General features: G+C 42.5%; 4 protein-coding genes across 5 annotated transcripts; 1 reads left to right on the top strand and 3 right to left on the bottom strand.

Annotated features, from left to right (window-relative positions):
• Positions 1 to 4,431: 4,431 nt before the first annotated feature.
• LOC139818477 (uncharacterized) lies at positions 4,432 to 10,766 on the bottom strand. The gene has a single exon (XM_071787240.1). The coding sequence runs from the start codon at positions 8,891 to 8,893 to the stop codon at positions 8,267 to 8,269; it is 627 nt and encodes a 208-aa protein (XP_071643341.1). The 5' UTR covers positions 8,894 to 10,766; the 3' UTR covers positions 4,432 to 8,266.
• Positions 10,767 to 11,467: 701 nt separating this feature from the next.
• LOC139818474 (HAUS augmin-like complex subunit 3) lies at positions 11,468 to 15,727 on the bottom strand. 2 transcript variants are annotated; one of them, XM_071787236.1, is made up of 10 exons: positions 15,591 to 15,727; positions 14,049 to 14,475; positions 13,745 to 13,963; positions 13,465 to 13,651; positions 13,170 to 13,390; positions 12,967 to 13,095; positions 12,502 to 12,838; positions 12,190 to 12,422; positions 11,953 to 12,121; positions 11,468 to 11,877 (listed from the first exon to the last, which is right to left on the bottom strand). In XM_071787236.1, the coding sequence occupies exons 2-10, from the start codon at positions 14,231 to 14,233 to the stop codon at positions 11,734 to 11,736; spliced, it is 1,824 nt and encodes a 607-aa protein (XP_071643337.1). In that variant the 5' UTR covers positions 14,234 to 14,475; positions 15,591 to 15,727; the 3' UTR covers positions 11,468 to 11,733. The 2 variants fall into 2 exon arrangements, with proteins under 2 accessions (XP_071643337.1, XP_071643338.1); XM_071787237.1 differs by lacking the exon at positions 15,591 to 15,727 and having other exon boundaries at positions 12,190 to 12,307; positions 12,397 to 12,418.
• Positions 15,079 to 18,708, top strand: LOC139818475 (UBX domain-containing protein 7). Its single transcript, XM_071787238.1, has 8 exons — positions 15,079 to 15,424; positions 15,626 to 15,868; positions 16,220 to 16,494; positions 16,581 to 16,862; positions 16,941 to 17,013; positions 17,122 to 17,319; positions 17,401 to 17,486; positions 17,562 to 18,708. Exons 1-8 carry the CDS (start codon positions 15,361 to 15,363, stop codon positions 17,718 to 17,720), a joined length of 1,380 nt encoding a protein of 459 aa, XP_071643339.1. The 5' UTR covers positions 15,079 to 15,360; the 3' UTR covers positions 17,721 to 18,708.
• Positions 18,354 to 22,174, bottom strand: Jwa (PRA1 family protein Jwa). Its single transcript, XM_071787241.1, has 4 exons — positions 21,585 to 22,174; positions 21,014 to 21,231; positions 20,748 to 20,861; positions 18,354 to 19,662 (listed from the first exon to the last, which is right to left on the bottom strand). The coding sequence occupies exons 1-4, from the start codon at positions 21,782 to 21,784 to the stop codon at positions 19,604 to 19,606; spliced, it is 591 nt and encodes a 196-aa protein (XP_071643342.1). The 5' UTR covers positions 21,785 to 22,174; the 3' UTR covers positions 18,354 to 19,603.
• Between the last annotated feature and the right edge of the window lie 1,691 nt (positions 22,175 to 23,865).

Below are 23,865 nucleotides of genomic sequence, written 5' to 3' on the forward strand. Positions count from 1 at the left end.
AGACAAAATAAATAATTATATGTATAAAATTATATTCTTGTAACTTTTTTGTAAAAAAAGACATATATATGTATACATATATACACTCTGTACATTTTGTGGAGAAAACTTTTTGTAGGTACAATAGATACTGAGAACTCGGAAATTTATTCGATTCGAAAGTATTCTCGTATTCCTGTTCAATTAATCAATATGTGTATATTCCGTCATTCAATGTTAAATATCAAAGGATGAAATTTAAACCATACCTTCAGTTCCAATACTTTCACTTTAACATAAAATAGTATTACTTTAACTGTTGTTTTAGTTAAATTGAATGGTTAAAAACGACTCAAATTCAATTTAATTTGACCCTATTATTTAACACAGCGCTTATCTATTCATTCCTATCGCCGGAAGGCGAGCATCTTAACGAGTACGTGCTGTTTCGCGCATTTTTTTTCTATCTCTCCTTTCCAACTGGGTCGCTCGCTATCTCGCCCCGAAATCTGTGTCAACATACGGACAAGGCCGATATACGTTATTAGACGAATTGTTGACTTACGGCCGCGCGCCGTTAACTCCGCAACGATCTGAGAATCAGCGGAGAGAAGATCGCTATCGAGAGCCCGTTGTTCCACAATCTCGGGGTACAGTGGAAAAATAATATGGACCCGTCCGGCGAGGACGCGCCGATAAGGGAAATCTCAAGTACATCACCGCGATTCATGAAAACATCGCGTGATGCTGTTAATATCGATAATGACGAGTGCGAGTCAATTTGTCGCGTTATCTCGTGCATTTCGGAGCTGACGTAACGCCGCAGTCGACGCACACGGTGTTTCTCTTCTGCGACCGCGGATTGAACCGAGAGGCGAAGCGAAACACCGATGATTCATTACGAGTCTGATTCACACGTGTACCGCCGAACGTGTTTCCGGCTGTGTGTCTCGGTCTCCCTTCTCCTTTTATTCGAATCATACAGGAATCTATAAAGACATATGTCGAAACGCGCGATTTTATTTCGTCGCGCGCCGTTTCTTTCCTTCGACAACGTGTATATCGCCGTGCAAAAAACTACGACGCGACGCGCGACGCTGTCTCGCGCGTACATTTATAGCGCAAGGTTTTCTTTCGAACTCTAGCCGATGTGGGATCCTATTCTCAGTTTACCAACGACACAGAGGCCCGAAGGCCTTGCTCTCGAAGGTCGCGCGAGCGTTACACGTATTATATAAGGCGCTATTTGCCAACGCGAAACGTGATAAAAAGCGTCGTCGCCGGCAGCGAAATCAATTTAACAAATTAAACAAATTGATATAGGACTGAAGATTTCTCGCCCCACTTCGAAGTGGAAAAAAAATCCAAGATAAATGGAGATTTATTGATTGCTTCGGGCAATCGCGTGCTACTTACCTACCGTTACTTTTATCAGCCGCTGGGACGCTTCGATACAACGAGAAATCAATCCCTTCTCGCTTAATTTCATTTTTTATCAGAGCCTCGAGGGGGGCGTCCCCATTTTATCGTACAGATAATTTAAATTACGTATACTAATAACGCGATGGAGTGTGTACATATCGAATACATCCAGGCCGTCGCGCATTTCCGAAAGATCGGCCGAAGATCCGAGAAAGAGAGTGTGTTCGCGTGAAACGTTGCGATACTCTGATAAGGACGGGTGATATCAAACGTACCGCCGCGCTAAAAATATCACGCTACGATAGCACGAAATCGCGAAATTCGGTCGACCGCTTGCGTGCCTCGTTTTCGGAAGCTCTACTCGCGTTATCGTTTAATGGATTTAACACGTAACCGCGTCCGTTCTCTCTCCGCGCACGAGCATTTCTATATTAACGTAAAATTAACATCTGTGTCATGCACGCGCGGACGCGCAACGCCAGATGGTGGACAAACGCATACACAATATAAATGGACTTTCTTGAATTGGGTCAGGCTGCGCCAAGTTTTCCGCCGTTTATTTTCGCGCGCCGGCCGGTAAAGCTGGATGCACAATGAAAAGCACAGACAACAGGGAAACAGGCAATGGGAACAGGAATTTCCGACGCGTTGGATTTCTATTCTCTGTTGCCTGTGTATCTGACCGATCCACAGTGATTTTGATTTTAGCTGCGATTGGTTAGGTACGGGCAATAGAGAATAGAAATCCAACGCGTTGGAAATTCTCTGTTCCCATTGCCCGTTCCTGTTGCCTGTGTTTTTCATTGTGCATCCAGCTTAACGTATACTTCGATTACGCGATAGCCGAACGACAAATACAATTACATTCGGGAAAGTCCTAATTGCATAAGCGGGGAGAGAAAACGTACGACTTCCACCGCCGCCGTAATGAGACGCAGACGGGGTCGTTGCGACAGGTCGCGCCCGCTGACGAAAACGGGTCGCTTCGTTAGCTAAGACCGCGCAATCGGCCGCAATTCCGGCCGAGTATAACGCGTACGCGCGGAGTCACTTACTGGACTCGATTTATTCGACTTCTCACGCGTTGCCGCCAACACCGAGAAATGTCGCCAGTCATTCGATCAAAGTCTCCGGGCGACGGGCGAGAACGGTGACTCGCGAAAAAGCCATCAGCCGACTTTTAACAATCTCCGCTTTCGCGTCCGCGTCTCGCGATGACATTTGACTTTTCTCGGGGTCAAGTTCGCTCATCGTTAATCCCTCCGACTTTTAGGCCCAGTCTCACAAGTGTCGGTTAACTTTTAATCTTAGATTAACTCACTCTTCGTCTCTTTCGAATGCCCATCTCTACCAATGTAGATTAACTTCTAATCTCGGTTTAACTTACTTTCTATCTTTTTCTAACTTTTAGAACTAGGAAAAGATGACAGGTAAGTTAAACCAAGATCAAAATTAACCTGCGTTGATAGAAATGGACATAAGGGGGATGTTAGAAAGAAACGAAGAGTGAATTGATCTAAGATTAAAAGTTAACCGACACTTGTGAAACTGGGCCTAAAGTGCTGCGAAAAAAGTATTACCTGCAATATATATAGTACATGTTTCGGATGGCGAACACTTGACTTCGAGAATTATCAGAGCAACGTAAAAAGAAATTATCCTTGGAATCTGCTTAATATAAAAGAAAGATTGTACGTTATGCTATTCTATTACGAAAGAATTGAGATGTTAGAAAGTAAGGAAGCGGACGCGTCGAATGATATGTGCGATTCACGGCGAAATTAAAAAATCCCAAGACTCGAAATAATGAACTGTCGTTTCATTACGCAACGCGACGAAACAATTGCGTCGCGTTACGTGCCGATGAAGCAGCTGCCGCCGTTAATTTCTGTAAGCGGCCAATTATTAAATGACCTGCCTCATGCCTGAAATTGACGGCCGACCCTTTGCCCCTTCTCTCTCTCTCTCTCTCTACCGAACTGTCGGTTTCAGGTCAGAGGCATCGGGCAAAATATGGCTCGTAAAAACGCACCGGGTATCGTTCTACATCCGTTCTAGGACCTTTAAGAGCCATAATTTACCGCTGCGTTATTACGGTCATTATTGCAGTCGACGCTTTTGCGGAAATTACTGTGAAATGGCACTCGCTCCTATACCAGGGCTCGCTAGCTATGCACGTCAACGCCGAGAGCTTTCGGTTCCCGCAGCGCGATATTAAAGAATCGGAAGAGGGTGCTCGAGAGACCGGGATACGGATATTAAAACGCTGCGAGGCCTCCGCGATAACAGAATCCGCCCGGAGAAATCCGGACGAGCGTATCGCGGTTTCGCGTAATATCGCGGTCTACTATCAACGCGAGATAGATCGGGCGAGCGTGCGAGTTTTGTTGCTGAAAGCAAATCTTCTAGGAGCTGGCACGTAGAAGCGGCTTTAACGCGCGCCAACGATCAGAAGGCCAGTGAACCGCCGGCTTATACGGGGTGTCCCGTTACCGTACCGCCGTTCCTAACGATGACTTTATTTGACGAAACGTATTAGGTCAATATTGCTCCCCTAGATAAAATTTCACAGGAACTCGCTCTATCTACAAGTATCCTCGAGTGTCCTGAAATTCGACCGAAATCTATGCGAGATTAGATCACGTTAAAACGAGATTCTCATCTGTTTACGGTCATCCTGTTTGCGCGCGAACAGTGGCAAGCCCATGCACCGAGACGTTACGTTAATCGATCCGGCTATTAGCTCGAAAATTTTCCTCGAGCGCGAGCCGAGCGAAGGAGGAACGGTAATGTCGAGACGTCCCGTATAATATCAGCGCGCGCGTATCCACGATGTATTTGTGGCACGCTCCGTCGTCAGACACAGCAGGCAGAACCGTTTGATGTCGACGTTTGATGACGGTGGAAGAGGGAAGCGAGACAGAGGCAGGGATAGTGGAGGAGCAGCGTGGACGATCGGACGGAAAGTTTTCGCGCGGGTCAATAGCGGGTATACGATACACGCGCAATAAATACATGTACACCGGTATATCTGCATCGAAACTTTGAACTTCTTTATTTTTTTTTCATTTTAATTAAGACTTGTCGGGCATGCGAGCCCGACCGATCACAACGAGATATAGTTTTCCATAATGCACGGTTCTTTAACGACGAACTTAGAAAAGAACGGATAAGGGGGATTGCGTTCGCTCTTAGAAAAAAAAAAGAGACAAAAAAGAGAACGAACGCAACTCTCCCACGCACACGCTCACGCACACGGGCATTCGTCCGTTCCGGAGCTGCGGCAATCCTGACGCAATTCGTTCGCTCCGCTCTCGCAGTAGGTACACGCGGTGTGGTACTAATTGCTAGCTTATCTAATTAGTCGGATAAGGCGGCAAACGTCGTCGAAGATCCCCGACGACGCGAAGCCACGAAACGATTCCTCGTTTCTTTCGTCCCCCCTGTATATTCGCGCTACATACAAGTGTGTCGTTTTTATTGCGTCATTCGTGTGTGGTGCCGCGACCGCGTTTACGCCAACACGTCCACACGATAAAGTCCCGGACGCTGCAGCTGTGACGTCACTCTCGGCGCGCGCCCCCGGGAATAATCGAGGGCTTCTTCGAATTGATCGCGAGATTTTGGAATAGAACGGGCATCTCTCGCGAACGAAGAAATTAATTATGAGCAGCAACGATGTTATCGCGAGGAGTAATAGTCCTCTCCGATAATTATGTCAACCCGTGACGTCACAGCTGCCCCGTAAGGACCCTCGTATTACGGATGCATCTCTCTCTCTTTCTCTCTCCCCTCATCTCTCCACCCGCGCGAAATGAATCACGCGACGCTGGAGCATCATCTCGTCGCGCGAACTCGCGCAACGCACGCATACATGCGCGTTCTTGTACGTGCGGATACAATGTATGTAACATCAACAGCGTGTCTCTCCTCTAGCGATCGATAGCGATAAGTAGCTATGCACTAAAACATGCACAGAGAAAGGGGTATAAAGCTAAACGTATAAACTATTGTACAGATCCACGTTAACGCGCGGTCCTCGTCCGTCTGCTCCCTGTTTTTCTTCTTCCCCTCCCGCGCGGATTCTCCCGCAACCGTGGACATTTATCTAAATCTTTGACATTCTTACGTCTCTTCGTTAATACTCCAGCGCGTCAGGATTACCCTAAATGATACAACAATCGGGATGCCGTAGAGATTTTTTCTTTTCATCTCGCAGTCATAAGTGTCGAAAAATTCCGTCAATAAATTTCAAAATTGCTCTAATTCCTCGATATACAATTTCATAAATAGACGAAGTCGCGTCCCACCAGCTAAGCAGCGGAACCTCCGTTTATACAACGAATCTCGGTCCAATTCTCACGATATACATCCTCGCGAATGTAAACGTCTTCGTGTAAACTGCAAAAGCCCCCGCCGGCCTTTCTTCACTCTTTTTTGCTCAATTCCCGCTTTTCGCCGAACGGACGACGCCGACGATGTCTTGTACCCTTTAGGATTAAGGACGCAGCTGTCGGGAACTAAACCGAGCCTAAGCTAAGCTATCAATGATCTCGCCTCGCATCGATCGGCTGCAGTCCGCTCGTTGCGCGCATCATGAAAAAATAAATGAGATCACCGTGTCTCTGTGTGTGCCCTCCTCCTCTCTCTCTCTCCTCGTGGCGATTGTGCCCCTAATACTTCCGCCACGCAACGCAAAGGCATCGTTAATCGTTGATCGGCCGCGGTACGCGGTTTACTCGCTCAAAGTGGACTCGCGTAATCCTGGGGCAGGACCTGATTGTCCTTGTCTAACAGCTTGAGAAACATCTTCGCCGCTACTCTTTCTCCCTGCTCGATATAAACTTTATATCCTCGTGCGAAGTCTGTGCTACTGTGGCTAGAAAAAGTGTCGGATCTGAAAATTTGAGAAACCCTGCACTACTGAAATTAATTCGCGAACAACGCGGAGAGATCTTCCTCGATTTAACTCTCAGACTTTTTTCTTTCTTTGGAAAGCCACGACGACGACGACGACGACGACGATTCGCTTTCGTCGCGCTCGGTGACGCTCTGGTGTTTCTTTGCGGGTGGCATTCCGATTCTAACGGAAAGTGTCCATTTATAGAACGACAGAACGTCGACGCGTCGTTCTCGTGCGTCGCACGAGATAACGATTCAGCGCTGTAAATCGATAAGCGAGCGAAACTCGTCGCTTAACTCACAGATAACTTGGCGGTAGGATCTTGAGGCGGGGACGTTACGTTCCGTGCTTCGAGGATTAAAAAGTTCCCGCGATACTTGCGTAGTTCCCGTTCTTCGAATTCGAACGGCAAACTCACGTTTAATGATGCAGTCTCAAGAGGGAGGCTGTCACATAATAATTACAAACTAATTAACAGCCATTGTTTTGTGGTACTTGGGTCTCCGAAGCGCGCTGTGAATACTCTTTTTCTTCTTTATTATGCCAGAATACGGCCGTTATCTCTAGAGATTAAACTGTAAATTCTTCGGTGCCACTCGCAAACAAACTCCAATTACGTAAAGCAAACAATTGCACTACTAAACAAATACAATTGTGGTAAAACTTTATTAGATCTTTCTTTCTTCGTTCAGTGCTATATAAGACAATGATCAGTGTCTCGCTTACTCAGAATCAATTAACACAGACTTCTTATGCAATTCGACCAGAGATGACGAATAATGACGCGTTAGATTAACTCTTCAAATACCGTACGAACGTGCGTGATTGGCGATAATTTTTAGAGCAACTCGAACGTTGAAAACTTTCCAAGATTTAAGCTCTTTTCATCGAGCGTCAAAAAAAATAATAAATCTCTAACCAGCAGAGCTTCGTTAAATAAAACGTATATAAAATAATATATATCTATATTTTTAATCCCCCATCTATATATATTCGCTCAGTATTTGAAGCGTCAATCGAGAGTTTCGCGACGAATCAGCTGTTACGATACAGGCACTCCACACTGCGATAACGATATCCGATATTTTAATAACTGAGATACCACGCAGTACGACAACAAATTGATATACATTATACATGTTTTCCAGCACTTCAAAATATATACAAAGAATTATGTCGGCCTTGCGCTACGATTATCGCCGGTGATATTACTCAATGATTCGAGATACCGATAATTATCGTTAACACGGTACAGAGTATATGGAAAAGGAACATGTTTTGCGTATGGCTACTGAAACGCGGACGGCGCGGCGCGCAGGAAGTCGCGTCAGTCCGGCGTTCGCTCGCCCAGGCGATATTTAATTAAATGATCTGAGATACCGCGGCGCGATGTGGAACGGGCGTGCGGGAAAAGGAACATCTCGCGTGCGCATTTCGATACGGTTGATGGGTGCGAGGAGTCGAGCGGCGCGCGGGCCGCGGTCGGCGGCCATAAGTCTTCCACGTAGGTCCGTCCGCGAGCGTCGATACAGCGGCGAGGCTTGGCTGTCGCGCAGCGCCGACAACGCAGCGTATTTACAAACACGGCCATGTAAGGCGAGTTCTCGCCTAATTGCGTCTACACACACGCGCACGCACACGCACACTGTCATCGCCGTTGCGTCCCCGGGACTCCCACGCGGGTGAACGAAGGAAAACCTGCTCCCGCCCAGGATCCTTTTATCGTCTTCCTTCTTCAATGGGGATTCCGATCCATTTTTTCGAGACAATATCCATCCCGAGTCACAAAGGAGGCGTCCGGCGCGGCTCCAGAAAAATCTCGTCCCTTTCAAGAAAGAAAAAGGAAGAGAAGAAAGGAAAAGAACGGGATCGAGGAGGCCGCGGGACAAAACGGGGTCTCGTTCACAGCGTGAGCGCAGGAACGTCCGTAAAAGTTCTCCCCGGGCGCCGTCGCCGGACGCCTCACAGTTCCAGGGGCTCGTACATCGGCGGTAACGGCTCGTCCTCGGAGTCGTAGAAGTACGGTTTCCTACGGTATCCGCCGCCGCCGCCGCCGCCGCCGCTGGACCGTCGCACATCGTCGTCCTCGTCGTCCACCACGTCGTCCTCGTCCACCTCCGAGCTCGAGAGCTCGTCGAGGTTCTCCTGCAGCCTCTTGACCGCCTCCTTGATGAGGCCGCCCTCGCGCAGCAGCTCCTGGAGCACCTCGTACGGGTCGTCGTCCACTCTGCTTCTCTCGCTCCTCTTTAGATGGTTGTGATAATGGTGGTGATGGTGGTGATGATGATGACCGGCGATCACGTGATGCTGCTGTTGTTGCTGTTGCTGCTGCTGCTGGCCGTTGGACCGCAGACCGCAGACCTCGCAGCCGGCAGCCGGATCCGCCCAGGAACGCGCCGGCACCCGGTACGGCGACGGCCGGCTGTTCTTGTGGCTGATGCTGGACTTGGCCTTCAGGCTGGACAGCCGTAGGTTCTCCTTGATCTGCGACACCAGCAGGTCGACGTCGCGCGCCAGGAAGGCGTCCGCCTGCGCCGCGCCGTCCGGCATCACGCCGATCAGATACGTCGTCTCCTCGGCGCTCGGCATCCTCGCGCGTTCGCTCCTCCGTTCACGCTCTCGGCACACGGAGAACGCGATACGAACTATCGAGTCCGTAGTAAACAGACTGTGCAATGGGGACTCTTGATTCTCCAAAGGCTTTGTGTGAGTGTTTTCGTCCTCTCTCCTTCTGATCCCCGATATGTTGCCGTCTCTCCCTCTCTCTTTCTTCTCACGCTGGTATTTCCACCTCTCTCTCTCTTACGGTGTGTTTACCTGGGGTCGACAGTCCCCTGCAACTACAATAACACCCAGGCAGAAGGTAGAGGGGGAAGGCGGGGAAAGGAGAGATCGCTGCAGTATCCTTCCAGGAAAACAAAGTTCCTTCTTGTGAACGAGAGAAAAAAAAGAGTCTCAGCGGGGAGCCGTAGACCCCTTTTTCCCACGACGAAGCGATACCACGCCACACGGTTCGTTCCCCGATTAGCGACTCGCACTCGACGTCGTCGCCGACACGTCAACAATAATACACAGCGGCGGCGTGTATATATACGAACGGTGTAATCCGCGACACGGGCACGGGCAGGCGCGTCCGTGCGTAATCGGACGGGACGCGCGTGATTCACTGGGCAAATACGCGCGGCGGCGATATCCTCCGTCGCTGCTCCCGGCGCGCCGCCGGCGGGCTCTCTCGCCCGCTCGCTCGCTTTCTCGAAACGTCCGTCGGCGAAACGTACGACGGGAGTCGCGCGCGTCCAAGCGCGGCTGGCTGTTGAATGAAACGCCCGCGCGAGCAGCCGAGTACGAGCGTGCGGGCTAATCTACGCGCATAAACAAACGCACACGAGCGCGCCGCGCAGCAGCAGCAGCAGCTGCGGGTATACACGCGCACACAGGCACACGGGTCTCCTCTCCACGCTACGCGCTACACCAGCGGCGCATTGTTTTGCTTCCAGGCCGATCGAACGTACACACACATACACACGCACGCACGCACAGTGTCTGCGCCCGAAGCTCTCTCGCTCGCTCTCTCTCTCGCCGAGGATCGGTGCGGCAGGTTGCACAACGCGCGCATACGCTCGTTACACGCACCTACTCCGCTCCGATGAGGTAACGCACTGAGGGGTGGGAGAGGAGAGAGAGAAAGAGGAGGCACACGGAGAGAGCGATTATTTTGGCCCGACGGGAAGATGGGGTATCTCGCGCGGCGCTCCCGCTTTCGAATCGGATACTCCAGCCGACGTTCCTCGAGCCCTTATCTTCTATTTTCCTCTCCGCCCGATTTCCTCTATTTATAAATCTCTCCTATTTTTTTCTTTATCCTGAGGTAGTCTCAATTCTCCACGGCTTGCCTCCGCACACTCCACTTGTTACTTGCCGACGGCTCCTGCAGTTTCGATTTAAATGTCAGTCGGAACTCGCCGCACGCTCCGACCTCGAGGTAGTCTCGGTTACTCCGGTTCTCGGGTGCCACGGTGCCGACCCTCCACTCGCCGAGTAACTCGCTCGCCGAATTTGTTCGCCGTTCGAGAAAACGTCCCCGCTCTCTCTCTCTCTCTATGCGCTCCCGGCTCCTTTGTTTATCTGGCGTGACTCGACCGCGCGCGACAAACGTCCGACGGGATCACTTTTGCGCGAGCGGAGCGGAGCGGAGTAGCGCCAGCACGGGCACGGGCACAGGCACAGGCCTCAGCGAGCCACGGAGAGCGAAGAGCGAGCGGCCGCCCGTTCGTCCGCCAGCGCCAGCCATGAACCTTCTACTCTGTTATTATTGTTTTGGTCGGGCGGCGCATGCGCCCGGCCGCTTCCTCGCCGTCCGCCCTCCGCCGCGCCGAGCCGAGCCGAGCCGGTGCCCTTCCCCGTCCGTCCCCGCGCTCGCCGGCTCGTGTAAACAAACCGTTAACTCACGGGTCCCCGGCGAATCGATAATACTCCTCGCCTCGCCGCTACCCCGTTCCGTGTTCTCTCTCTCGCTCGGCCTCCCGCCCTCCCACCGCTCTCCTCGCTCCACGCTCGCCGCGTTCTGTTCGGTTTTAAGAAAGCGCGCACGCATCGCTGCCGATCGGAAAACGCCTTTGTCGTATATCCGTGGAACACGCCACGGCTGATAAGACGCCTTCGAGACGCAAATTTCATAAACGAAGCGTTTGCTCATAATTCTTTTGTGTGCACACACGCGGATCTCTCATCTCTCTCGAAAGCGTGGCGATTTTGAACGAAATATCGCGAGAAAGGGGGGAATCGAGAGCGAGGAGAAGGACGGAGGGGCAGCACGTCGATGAGAGAACAGGGCAGGAGGGAGGAGAGGGGGACATCGATGCGCGCGGATCAAGGTTACACTCGGGCACCTCCTCTACGTCATCCCTCGTTGTGTTTATACGCGCGTGCGCTCAGCGTGCACGCACACACACGCTCGTCCTTGGGACGAATCATTCATTATCGCGTCCACGTAATGCTCCGAGCGTATTACGTCCACGAAAACTCAGCGGCGCGATCGGGTTTCCCTCTGATAACTTAAAACAATACACATTAGAAGAAGGGAGACTACCCATACAGGACAGAATAAAAATATGGTTGGTCAAGGCTAAAGAAAGAATTCGATCTAAATTCAAAAGAATTCAATGAATCGAATCTTTAGTTTGTATATTGCACTGAAGTTTTATTTTCGTTTCCTTTACATGTCATTTTATCATTATTTATTTCAGATAGTTTAGAGATAGATATTTAGTATTTGTGTTGAGTAATGTTCAGAGGAAACGAATGGCTTGGTATTTTATCGAGTATTACAATACATTTAATTCTTTTGATTAAAAAAAAATACAAAAATACATGAGTGTTTGGAGTATCAAAATTTCTTATCTTATTCTACTGGTTTGTAATTGGTTAATTTACCGATTTGATTTACTATCTCCAAAGTGAGACTCATTCGCTTTTTGTTTCGCTTCCTCGTATCTCATTCTTAATGTGTCAGGCTTCGCCAAGAACCTCTGCCACAAAATGTCCTTCTCGCGTTCTAGATTGGCGTCCATCCTCTGCGACACGAGAATTATTAGCAAATGTCATATGATTTTCAGGAAATTGATAGATCAGGATATTTATAGCTGTACCATTCGTTCTTTGAATTGATTCCTGATCCTAGTTATTTCTCCTTGCACCTCTTGAACTACCGCGGATATTTCCTCGCACTTGGAACTTATTTCGTATGAAATTGGCCTGAGGCTGATTGTCGGCCCATTTTGTGTCTCAGCCGTGTAATCTTTATCGATTTCGTTCTCTCTAAATCCACAGAAATATACAAAAATAACGTATCATCGATATACGAGATTACTACTAATAATACTTACAATTTCTGTAATTTGTCGATTTTATTAGTCATATATGTTTCCAACATTGATTTCTTCTTCTCCGCGTTGTCGGTTATCAAGTCATTGTATTTTTTCAATGCGGTAGAGAGCGACTCATCTGAGATATCATCACCGAGCATCATGGACATAAATATTTGATTAAATGCATTGTACGTTTTTGAAGATTGCGTTACAAGAGCCGCATACTTATCCTGTTCTTGCTGCATAACTTCCTACACATTATATTTTTATTAAAATACATTAAATTAGAAAGAAAATAAACTCATAAAAAATACTAATAAAATTACTAACGCATCTTGCAGAAGAGAGCTTGTATTCCGTGATAATGTAATGACGAGCATCGGCGATGAATTCAGCAACCTCGCGCAGGCAGCGAAATTGCATTTCCATTAACATGCACAGCAAGTCCACATGAACATGTCCGTGCTCTCCTGCGAGAGAATGTAAATTCTTGAGGTTCTCGAGACGAGCTTTCCTCCGTTCGAGACGGGCGAGTGCGTCGTTCTTCAAGATCTTTATTGTCTCCATTTCCGCATATTGCACTACCTCCGGCAACTGTTGGTCCCGCAAAAACTCAACATTCTGCTCCAAGATATCCCTTTTCACGGTTAACGTTTGTATCTCGTCACTGTTCATAAATAATAAGATATACATTTAAGTGTATAGCGTGTTTTTTGTTCTTGTCTCCATGTCCAAACCATAAAACAACATTAATTATTGTAGTATCAATTTAACTTAATGCGAATTTATACTTACTGCAATTTACTATCCCCGGGCACTTTCAAAACTCCACCATTGTAGATATCTTGTGCGCATTGTAACATTGCCATGTAAATTTTTTCTTGAACACTAGCATTAATCTGTTCCAATTTAGAATTGGATAAGCTATATAAAAAAAATAACAAATTGTAAACACATTGTTTAATAAATCAAAAAAGAATATTTTCGTGTTTACTTACTTTGTCTTACACAAGAACAATTCTTGCATCCTCTCGTCCATCTGCTTGTCCCTGTTGTCACTTATTAGAGATCCGTAATCTGAATCCTCTTCTTGCTCTTCCTTGTTGACACTAGTTCCAAACTGCTTCTTTATGTAAATACCCAGATAGTGATTGTAGAGTTCTATTTGCTTGATAAACAGGTCAACAGGCATTTGTGACCATAACACCGCGCTGCCTTGCTGAAGAAGAAAAAAATAACAATCAGAGTGAGAAAAATTCTTGTAAAACTAGTTACAAAACTTGCGATAGTCACATTCTTAGCCGCATCGGCATACACATTCAGAAGACTCTCGATATCCTTAGAAAACTGACAATTATCTTTATCAAATTCCTTCAGAATAACGCTGCAATCGTCATATGCCTTTTCCGTTTCAATCTGCTCTTTGTTCAGCATGATTTCTGCTTCTTCGATGTCGTCATCCAGCTTGTTCTCGACCTCTCTGCAATAAAGTCATCTCTCTAAGTGTCTAAGTTATTCAACTAGTACACAGATAGTCCAAGAAAGAAATAAAAAATTTTATAAGAGTCCTTACTTTATAACTTTTATACTGTGTCTCAACGACTGAAGATACTCCTCGTCTTCTCTGCAGCTTTCCTTCAACGCTTCGTATTCCACAAAAAGATCCTCCCGATGTGTATCGTCCAGGCTGACAAGCTGCAACAAGTCCGGGCAATCTTTGGTGGCCTCTTCCAACGCGGCGTCCAACACTTCGTCCTTTAACCACTCGCCCGCGTCTTCCAATGTATTTTTTCTGTAAATAAAAAGTAGAAACTGTGTCAGAAATCCAATCCTACTGCTCTAGCTTGACTGTGATTCTTGAAAGAAGCATCTCATACAATTTTATCTCCTCGTTAGAGAGAACATTGACGCTGCTCACGTTCTTGCAAAACCATTCCAGAAAAGGCTGCGTGCTCGGCTCGTCGCAGATCTTGCTCAAGATCTCGGACGTGGTCCCCGATGACAGATCCGGACGTAGCCCGCGTAGCTTGTTGTAGAGCAATTTACCGGTGATAACGCTCATCTTCCTTTGTTATCAGACTTCTCGCCTGGCCTTCTCTTTCGACTCTTTCTCGGTTCAGTTTCAGTTAAAGAGTTCCCGATCGTATCTCACACATCACGTCAGAACTAAACAGCTCCTCCCGCGTCTCGCAACGTGCTACTTTCAACGGTATTGCGTTTGACAACCGTTTGAATCTTTGCATCCAACCGTATCGGAAGGAATTACGTCGCCAGCGGCCAATCAACCTCAACCTCGCGTCAAAGCTGTAAGTGCAGAAGTCGCGCCATCTCTTTAAATGCTTTCTAATTATCATATTACCCGTAAATATCGAAGATCGGTAAAATCACTTAAGATTCAATCGTCGATAACTACCTCCCTCCTACCTTTCTCCTATATTCGTTATTTTATTGGTATTGAAAAAACGTTACAAAATATCAGAAATAATCAAATAAGAAAAATTACAAATGCTTTAAATAATTTTAAATATTTCAAAAACTTTAAATCGAAATATAAGACATCTTCAAAATTAGACTTCAATAACGTAAATAATAATTATATCATCGCATTTAAAAATTAAATCTCTTTGCAAATATATAATTTTACTGTAAATCTTTTATCAAAATTATACATTCTAAATATAAGATTTTAGATTTTTACTAAATGAAAAATAGTATTTCTCTTCATCGTGGAAATAATTGAATTAAAATTATATTGATTTGTCACAAAATTACAAATATAGTTTCGAATTTGAGTAATCTTAACGGTAGTAAATACTTCGAGAAAATTCGTGATAATTCGAGTAAGAACAGGTAAGAACAGGCAAGAAGAAGGATCTTGCGCGTCGGATAGTGCGATGTAGAAAGCGCATATGCAGTCAGCTACTAGGCAGCAGAGTAGGGTGATCCAGGCGATGCAGCGTGTTGTGATGCTCGAGATGTCATTCGCTGCATGGTGAGTGGTGGTACTGGTGGACCTGGTGGGCAGGAGAGCGAGAGTGAGAGAGGGAGAGAGGGACTGAGAGAAAGAGGGGAGAGAGACAGAGACGGAAAGAGATTCGGATTGGAGATATTTTTCTTCTGCGAGCGGGTATTTGTGTGAGAGAAGAAAGACTAGAAGAGGAAAATCTTCCCGAGCTCGTGGTAGCCACGATGGACGATCGCGAGGTGAAAGATAAGATGAAGGAGCTCGTTGAGAAGTTTATCGAGGTGACGGGTAAGTGTTAACATCGTCCGTGCGTCAGCGCGAGAATTATCAGGTTAAATAGCGCGACTCGGATAGCATCGCGATTACGAGTGCCACAGCGCTTTTCTTCGAGCCCGTGTGTGAATCGCGACGATGCCAAGGGTGTAAATGTTAGGAACGTTATGTTGCGACGTACCCGAGCGTTTTTCATGTTTGTGTCCTCTGATTTAGGCGAGAGCGAGGCGACGGCCCAGCAGTACCTGACGTTGGCCGATGGAAACGTGGATATGGCAATTAGTCTGATGTTCGAGGGTGGCAGACCGCCGGAGACCGAGAACGCGGATCCCGAGCCGCCCGTGAGGGCTCCTATATTACCCACGCGTGAGACGCTAGTGCCTTCGGAGCCGATATGTTCATTGCCACAATTGTCGAACAACGTGTATGACAGATTCCGTGATTTTGCTGCAGAAACCCGTACGCATTTTGTCCTACAACTTAAGCCCATTCTACAATAGCCGTAAAGTATGCGTTAAGAGGTAAGCAGTAAGCTATTGGGATAGCTATTGGGACTAATGGGATTTTTACAATCCAAGAATGATCGACTGTAGTTGGTCAATTTTTACTGCTTACCTCTTAAAACATACTTTTACGGCTATTGTAGAATGGGCTTTATATCAATTAGAATAGGTAGTATTAAGTGGGATGGTTGCATGGATGGTATGAGAATGTCAAGTTTTTAAACCAAGTTTCTTCAAATCTACTTCTTGGTATGTAAGTTGAAGTTAATAAGTTATTATTGTTATTACATGCTGGTAATTAATGTAGGACGACAAGAGGAAGAGATGACTCGCAGAGTAACTGGCACAAAGCAAATATCTCAAAAGAAAACGAAGCGACTGGAAGATCTATTTAGACCACCATGCGATATTCTCTTCTTGGGCTCCTTCATGGAAGCACGGGACCACGCGAAAACTTTAAATCGTTGGCTGCTCGTCAATGTTCAGGATCCACAGGAATTTTGTTGTCAGATTCTCAATAGAGACGTGTGGTCCAACGAGCATATCCAAGAAATTGTGAAGGATCACTTTATCTTGTGGCAAGTATGTCATTTCACCTGAATATCATGTCACTTTCTATAGTTGACGTTCTGATTCGTCGAGTTACATTTGTTGCTTCTTAATTTTAGGTCTTGTCTAACACTTCGGACGGGAAACGTTATATAGATTTTTACAAAGTGATGTCATATCCTTATTTGGCGATTGTAGATCCTAGAACGGGAGAATGTATGAAAACTTACAAAAATATTACTGTAGACAGTCTGATATCTGATTTAAATGATGCATTAAGCACACATGCATCTCCCGAAAGTTCACAAGTTACATCTGACTCTTCCAAGGATTGGAATAGTTTTCCTACGAAAACGCCGCCAAAACGAAATAATATAGCTGATCAAATGAAATTGGAGAAAGTTAGTATTTAAATTTTACATTTTTTTTAAAAAAGCCTTTTGTGATAGATTTTTTTTGTAATGTTCCTTTTTTTTCAGGAATGTGGCATACTTTCTAGATTTTTGGAAAGAGATGTCAAAGATTTGTTGTCCAAAACAGTTCAAGATTTTGGTTAGTATCTTTAAAATTAACAGCAGTTTAATTTTACAAAGTTACACATATATTGATTGATTTTAAATATAAACTGCATTATTAAATATTTGTATTATATATATGCAGGAAATGGCAATGTAATATCTGATAATATTACAAATTTGAATGGTCCAGGTATGACTATTCCAAGTAGCAGCAACACTGCTTTTAAAAAGAGAAAGCTGAATGAAAATGTGACTAAGCAGCAAAAAGATGAAAAATTAAAATCAGATGATACAGCTAAATCTGAAACAGCTAAATCTGAAACCGCTAAATCTGAAAAAGGTAAGTGTGACATGTCCATTGTAATTTATGATATTTCCAACATATCTTTTATTTCACCTACAAAATAATTTTTTTATCCAGGTGACGAACCTTCTCTACGTCTCTGCCTACGATTGCCAAATGGCGCAAAGGAAACAACATCAATGTGTGCAACAAACACCATAGAAGTATGTACTAAAAATTTCTTCCTAAGATCGCACAATCATATAAAGAAAGACATAATATAATTGCAATTTTTTAAGGACTTTTTAACTAAAATGGAGGAAATGGGTTTCCCATCAACCGAGCACACCTTTTTGGTGCCATTCCCAAAAACAAACGTTGGTGCACTGTCCGCAAATACTCGTCTGCTAGACACAATCTTGTTTCCAACGAACACAGTATTCATAACAAAGATATAGTAACATTCTATAAATGAATCATAATTGCTTCCATTATACAATTTTTTTATTTAGACTGCATATGAAACATTTATTTGAAATTTTTTTATTATTTCTACATTTATTTTATTTTCACATTACTACGAAAGTTTGTAAAAATTGTGTAGTTAAAACTTTAATGTTGGATCTCTGTTTCTTGAAATTAATTACGTCTTTTATGTTTATTTAAACAGGTTTTAAATTAAAAAGAACTTTTTTTTTATATAATACAAAAATGATAAAGGCACTGCCATTCAGTGTTCATGTCATACAAAAATGCATTCAGTATAATCTTGTTATCTTAAAGTAGGATTTAAGATTATTGCGACTTATATGAAAGAGAACAGTTGCAAACATTGTGCGTAGTAACTGCCGAACGATCGTCGTGTAATATTACTTTTAAGTTTTACTATTATCATGTTCGCAAATCTCACAAGTGCCGTCCATAACGCGTGACGCAGCCGTCACAAAACATTTCTTTGGAACATTTCAAAATGGCACATACGGCAAATTGCTACATCTTTGGCAGTCATTTTATACTATTATTACATAATAAAACGTTTTGAAGCATTCTGTATGCAACTTTTGTCAATGTGATTCAAGATACAAAACAAGTAAGACTCCATATTATAATATATCATTAAATAAAGAGTAAGATAATGAAAACAACATTACATCGCTGATAGTACAAGATATATCAATGTATGATCGTTTCGTTAAGGTAATCAGTTCAAGTTGAAACTGCCGATATAATTAAGATAGATATAGATTTAAGATAGCTTACAAGAATTATAAAATGTCAATAGAATATACTAATATTATGTATCAACTAGATACATCTCATACATGTCAAACGTATGTATTTTTACTTATTATTTCTCAGTGTATAGCACTATTCTGTAATGTATATGGTAAAAAAGATTTCTCCTATTAAGTGTGTACTTATATTAAATATATCATTTAAATAAATCATATTAATATTTCATATATCCTGCACCACTTTTAATATAAAATGCCTATTTTTTTATATGTAATTTAGTAGTCTGTCAGCAATTAAAATGTAACTTGAACTTTTAACACAGCGCATATTCTCTTTAATAATCTTCATTATATCAGATGACAGGGAATATTGATTCACACACATATACATATATATATATATATATATATATATATATATATATATATATATGTATATAACAAAACATACATTATACATATATAAAGATATTAAAATTATAAACACATTTTATACAGAGTGATACAAAGATTCATACATAAAAACAATTAAAATAAAAATGATATAATATATAACAAAGTTCGGTGAGAACAATTTGCCATGTGTGTATTTTACATATGTTATTTATATAATATACACATAATATATACAAATTAATTGAAAGTGTAGTCCATTTCATAGATGTCATATAAATATAAAGCTTCAGTCATTTTAATTTTTGAGTATTGATATTACAATATATATTCAGTATATATGTCATATTATTCGAGCTGTATATAGCATTCAAAAAAATATACATGTCTTCACAAGAGAGAATAAAACAATTCTTAATATAAAAATTCAATATTTGGTATTGTAAAAAAATATTTGGTATTTTAATTTATTGGTTTTACTAAACAATGTATGATTTTCCGATTAAAAAATCACAGCACAGGTCGTTCGTGTTTCCAGTCACAAATATCTGCCAAATTAATATTCTAAAAATGCTACAAAATTTATTTCACTATGCCTAATACCGCGCAGAACACTGTAGTCTAATTAGAACAGCAGTGGCAGCAAATATTAATGGTTGTCGACATTAATTTTTATCAATTTCATATAGAAACTTGATGCACAAAGCGGAATATTAGTGAGGCGGTTGCATGAGTGATGTCTGTGCGCGCAATGTCATACCAGTCACATCTTCTGTATAGTGGAATGAGAAAAGAATAAGAGAATATTAGATATAATAATATATGTAAAATTCATAAATAATAGATTCTATATAATAGGACTAAATAAACGAATAGATGAAAACATGTGGCTGTGCTTGAAATTAACATAAGCTGATAATTAAATTTAACGTAAATATCTTCCAAGTTATTGGCAAAATTCAACATTAACGAATAAATTCAACAAAGACTGAATAAATGACAAAATTGAATATCAAGAGAAATCATATATATTGTGTTAGCACAAGCAGTCTTTGAAATACTTGTGAAAAACGTGATAGCCATTCTGTGGAGATAACACATGCTAACTTTTCTTGAAAAAATAAGAAAGATAATTCCAGTATTTTTATTCGTATATACGTGTCGATACATTATATAACGATAATCTTTCGAATAAATTTTATATCAACACAATAATGTTTAATATCAATATATATTACCTACACTACAAAATGTCCTTAAAGTATATATTTTTAATAATATATATATTTTTAGTAATAAACACATATTCGAAGACAATGCTCTGAATATTATACATTATATATATACATATACAGTAGATAAAAAGAATGATCAATTAGAGAAAATGCTGTCCAAAAATATTAAATACTATCGATATTAATAAATTATTAATAAATTAATAAGTTTGTTACTTTCATCCGTATCAGAATATATAGAGATTTCATTAAATATTAACATTATGTAAGTATTTAAAACATAACACGTACATATTAAGTATTATTTAGCGACTAGTTAAGAAAATATGGTTTCACCAAAATAACAATGTCTTGAATTTATTTTTAAAGCATTAAAATATTTTTTCTCGACTGGTATTGTCTATATCCGTGAGAAGGCATAATAATATTGAAAGTAAATATGTCTGTATTCCTTTAAGCTTGTCTAAAGCATATTTAAAAATAGATGTTTAAGCTCCATACGGATTGGTACGGTGAAGTAGGGTTGTTAATAAGATTGCAAAGCATTTCTACTCGACTTATCTTAAGAACTTAAAGATAAAAAGAGCTATAGAAATTTATGAAAATAATTCTTCTTCCATACCGAGATGTTTCAGAAATACACCCATCGGCGTGCGTTTCAAACCAATGCCCTCGATTTTATTGACGATCTTGTTTTTGTAATTCCTTAATCTCAGTGAGGCATGTACAAATGTCACTGAAAACATTGATATAGATATTACTGATATTGATCTGTATTGATATAGATAGAAAATATTGATATAGTGAAATCAATTTGACTTATGTTTAAGAAGTAAGATCAATGAAATTAATAACGATATGAATTATAATATCAAATATCACGCTTACCACAGAAAGGTAGCAAAATGCCGAACAAGAATACCAGAAGAGATCCCAGAGTATACGTTATGAAACATCCAGCGAATATTATGAACAATACTCCAACCACAGGATATTGCCTTTTCAAGCGATGTATCGTGCTTCCTTCCATGGATAGGTAGGCGAACGTACCCAAGATCGCCATCATCGCCAGCATGCCGACTAGCATTTTGACGGGATGGATCAATCTATATGCAGAGAATTCATACAAATAAATTAGTAAAACGTGAAACAACGCATGGAAAGTACAATATGAAGCATTTGCGCGAGAACTTCTAAAAATTACATTCACTCAATAACATTATTAATTTCAGCGGTACTCGAACTGTATCCTGTAGACCTCCAAGACTCTAAAAAAGCTATGTTACACATCTAGAACATAGCAAAATAGGAAGATTCAGAATGTCTCTCGGGAAAGACTTGTGAACAAGAGAGTTCGAGGACCGCTGTGTCAGCTCGCAAGGCACAAGAACACGTTTTATTACGTAAAACAATATGTACAGGATATAACGGATGTGATAAACATTCGGAGACCGCTCACCCAACGATGAGAAAGATGACGACGGACGTAAACAAGTAATTAGTCTGGTAGTACTGGAGATTGTTGACCACCCGATTGCCCCACTTCTCCAGGTCCTTGAGATTCGGTAGCTGGAAGCGTGCCGACTCCAGCAGGAAGTCGTCCAGGCTGCGTAGCGGCGGCAGCTCCAGGTCGTTGTTCAGCAGCTTCGTCTTGTCCATCGCGGCGCCGAAACGTCCTCGATATCGCTCCGATCAGATCAGCCCGATCGTTCCGCCGTAAGATCGGTATTTTTGGACGATGACGAGTCCGGCGACGAATGTCATGCGACGCCGACGGTGCGGATTGTCGTCGGTCGGGGAACAATTAATTGGCGCGATTACGCCTCGCGTTTTATTGTCGGAGCAGCGCGAGTCAGCCCGAAGAGATCGGAGTCGTCGAACGTGCGTCTCGTCTCGTGTACGAACGATTTTACAAATGCTGTCCGTCGCCGATCGTCGTCGAAATGCATCCGCTACGACGTTTCTCGATGAGCTCCCGATAGTCCCGACAGGTGGATATCGGCGATATCAGATGTTCGATATGTTCGAAGTCTTCGTTCAAAGCAGGAAGGTGCTTTATCGATCGAGCGGGAGCCGCGGAAGAACGACCTACTTCCCCGCGATATTCAAAACAAAGACTTTGCAAGATTTTGCATTGCATTTTACTTTAGGAGTTTGGATAAATTGGGTTGTTGAATAAATATTCCAAGTGTACAAATGACATTCGCGTAAGATAAATAATTTACACGTACGAATAACGAGATGTAAAATAAATATTGAAGATATACGAATAACGAATTTTTAAAATATATAAATACAGTAACATATATATATATATATATATCATTTGCTGATTGTTACATGCAATACGTAATTGTTCAATTAATGCTTATTATTATATAAATTATACAAATTTCGTGTTTTTATTATTACATCTTTATTATGGCATTTTTTAATTACATCTTTATTATACTTGAAAACAATCTCAGTGTCTGTCTTTAATGTCCATCGTCGATATAATTTATTTTTTTGTAAAATATAATGCCAGATTAGCAACAAGTAAAGCAAACGACTGACCCGTGTCCGTACTGTATACTTAATTCATGGCGACTCAGCCAGAAACTATGAACATCTTCAGGCCTGTTAAATTCCTTATAGTCGGTACCTCATGAACCAGTAAGCACCATTCGCAGCGGATTGTTTTTCGGCCTGAAAAACGTATGAAAGAATAATAAGTGAATCAGTCAATGTAGCATCTCGGAATTTCTGGAAAAATTAATCGTCGCTTTCTATAACATTTTTCGACGATTTTGTGAACAACTTACATTTCGACGGTAACTGAGGGGGTATGACATTTATAACACAAGTAACGTCTGTTGCGAGAATCGGAGTAACAGCCGGCTCTTATCCGAATCATCATCGATCTAAAAAACATACACGTTTGTCTATCATTCAATCTCACGATTAAGATCTACAAATGCAATATCGTTTCATCGATTATTCGGCGATTAATTAGATCTTCGTGACATGTAATAATCAAGTCAAAATCACGGAATTTTGTTTCTCAAAAACAGAAAGAATAATCATCGCAATCTCGTTAGCTTCCGCAAGTTCTTATGCGATTGTCGACACAGAAAGTATTTTTATAATGTAAATATCATGTATAGTCGCACATGTGCGTGTTAAAAGTTAATTAACTATTTTTTAAATTAAAATAGAGAAATACGTACCGATTGGATTATTCTTGATTATTCTGTGCTCCTTCTGACAAGGACTATTCGCAAACCTTCTTCTTGGTGAATATATAGCACTCGCGCGATCCCAGATTCCCACGACTACTAACGATCACTCTGACGCCTATAATCAATAGTTTCCGGGATGGATAAAGATGGATTCCGACCAAAATGTTTAGTTATTTTTTTTAGGTTCCTATTGTGTTTTCTAGGGAAAACAGAATAATTCCGATCGGAATCTATTCCGGAAACTTTCACGCATGCTTCCACGGTACGTGTCTTATTTGACCCTACGTCCCTACGTGGCCTACACAAAGGATGACTAACCCAGGAGGCAGCATAACACGCTAACAATAAGCAAATTAAGCACGGACGGAATTCTAGCATATTAGACCTGTTCTTTTCAGCTGAACTTCTGCACGGTTCGTCTTTCCTCCTTTTCTTTTCATGTTGAAGAGAAAAAAGAGAAAAGATAAACCGTACAAGAAGTTCAGCTGAGAAAAATAGGCCCATTTATACAATGGGATT

This window comes from Temnothorax longispinosus, chromosome 8 (assembly GCF_030848805.1).
Source record: "Temnothorax longispinosus isolate EJ_2023e chromosome 8, Tlon_JGU_v1, whole genome shotgun sequence".
NCBI lineage: Eukaryota > Metazoa > Arthropoda > Insecta > Hymenoptera > Formicidae > Temnothorax > Temnothorax longispinosus.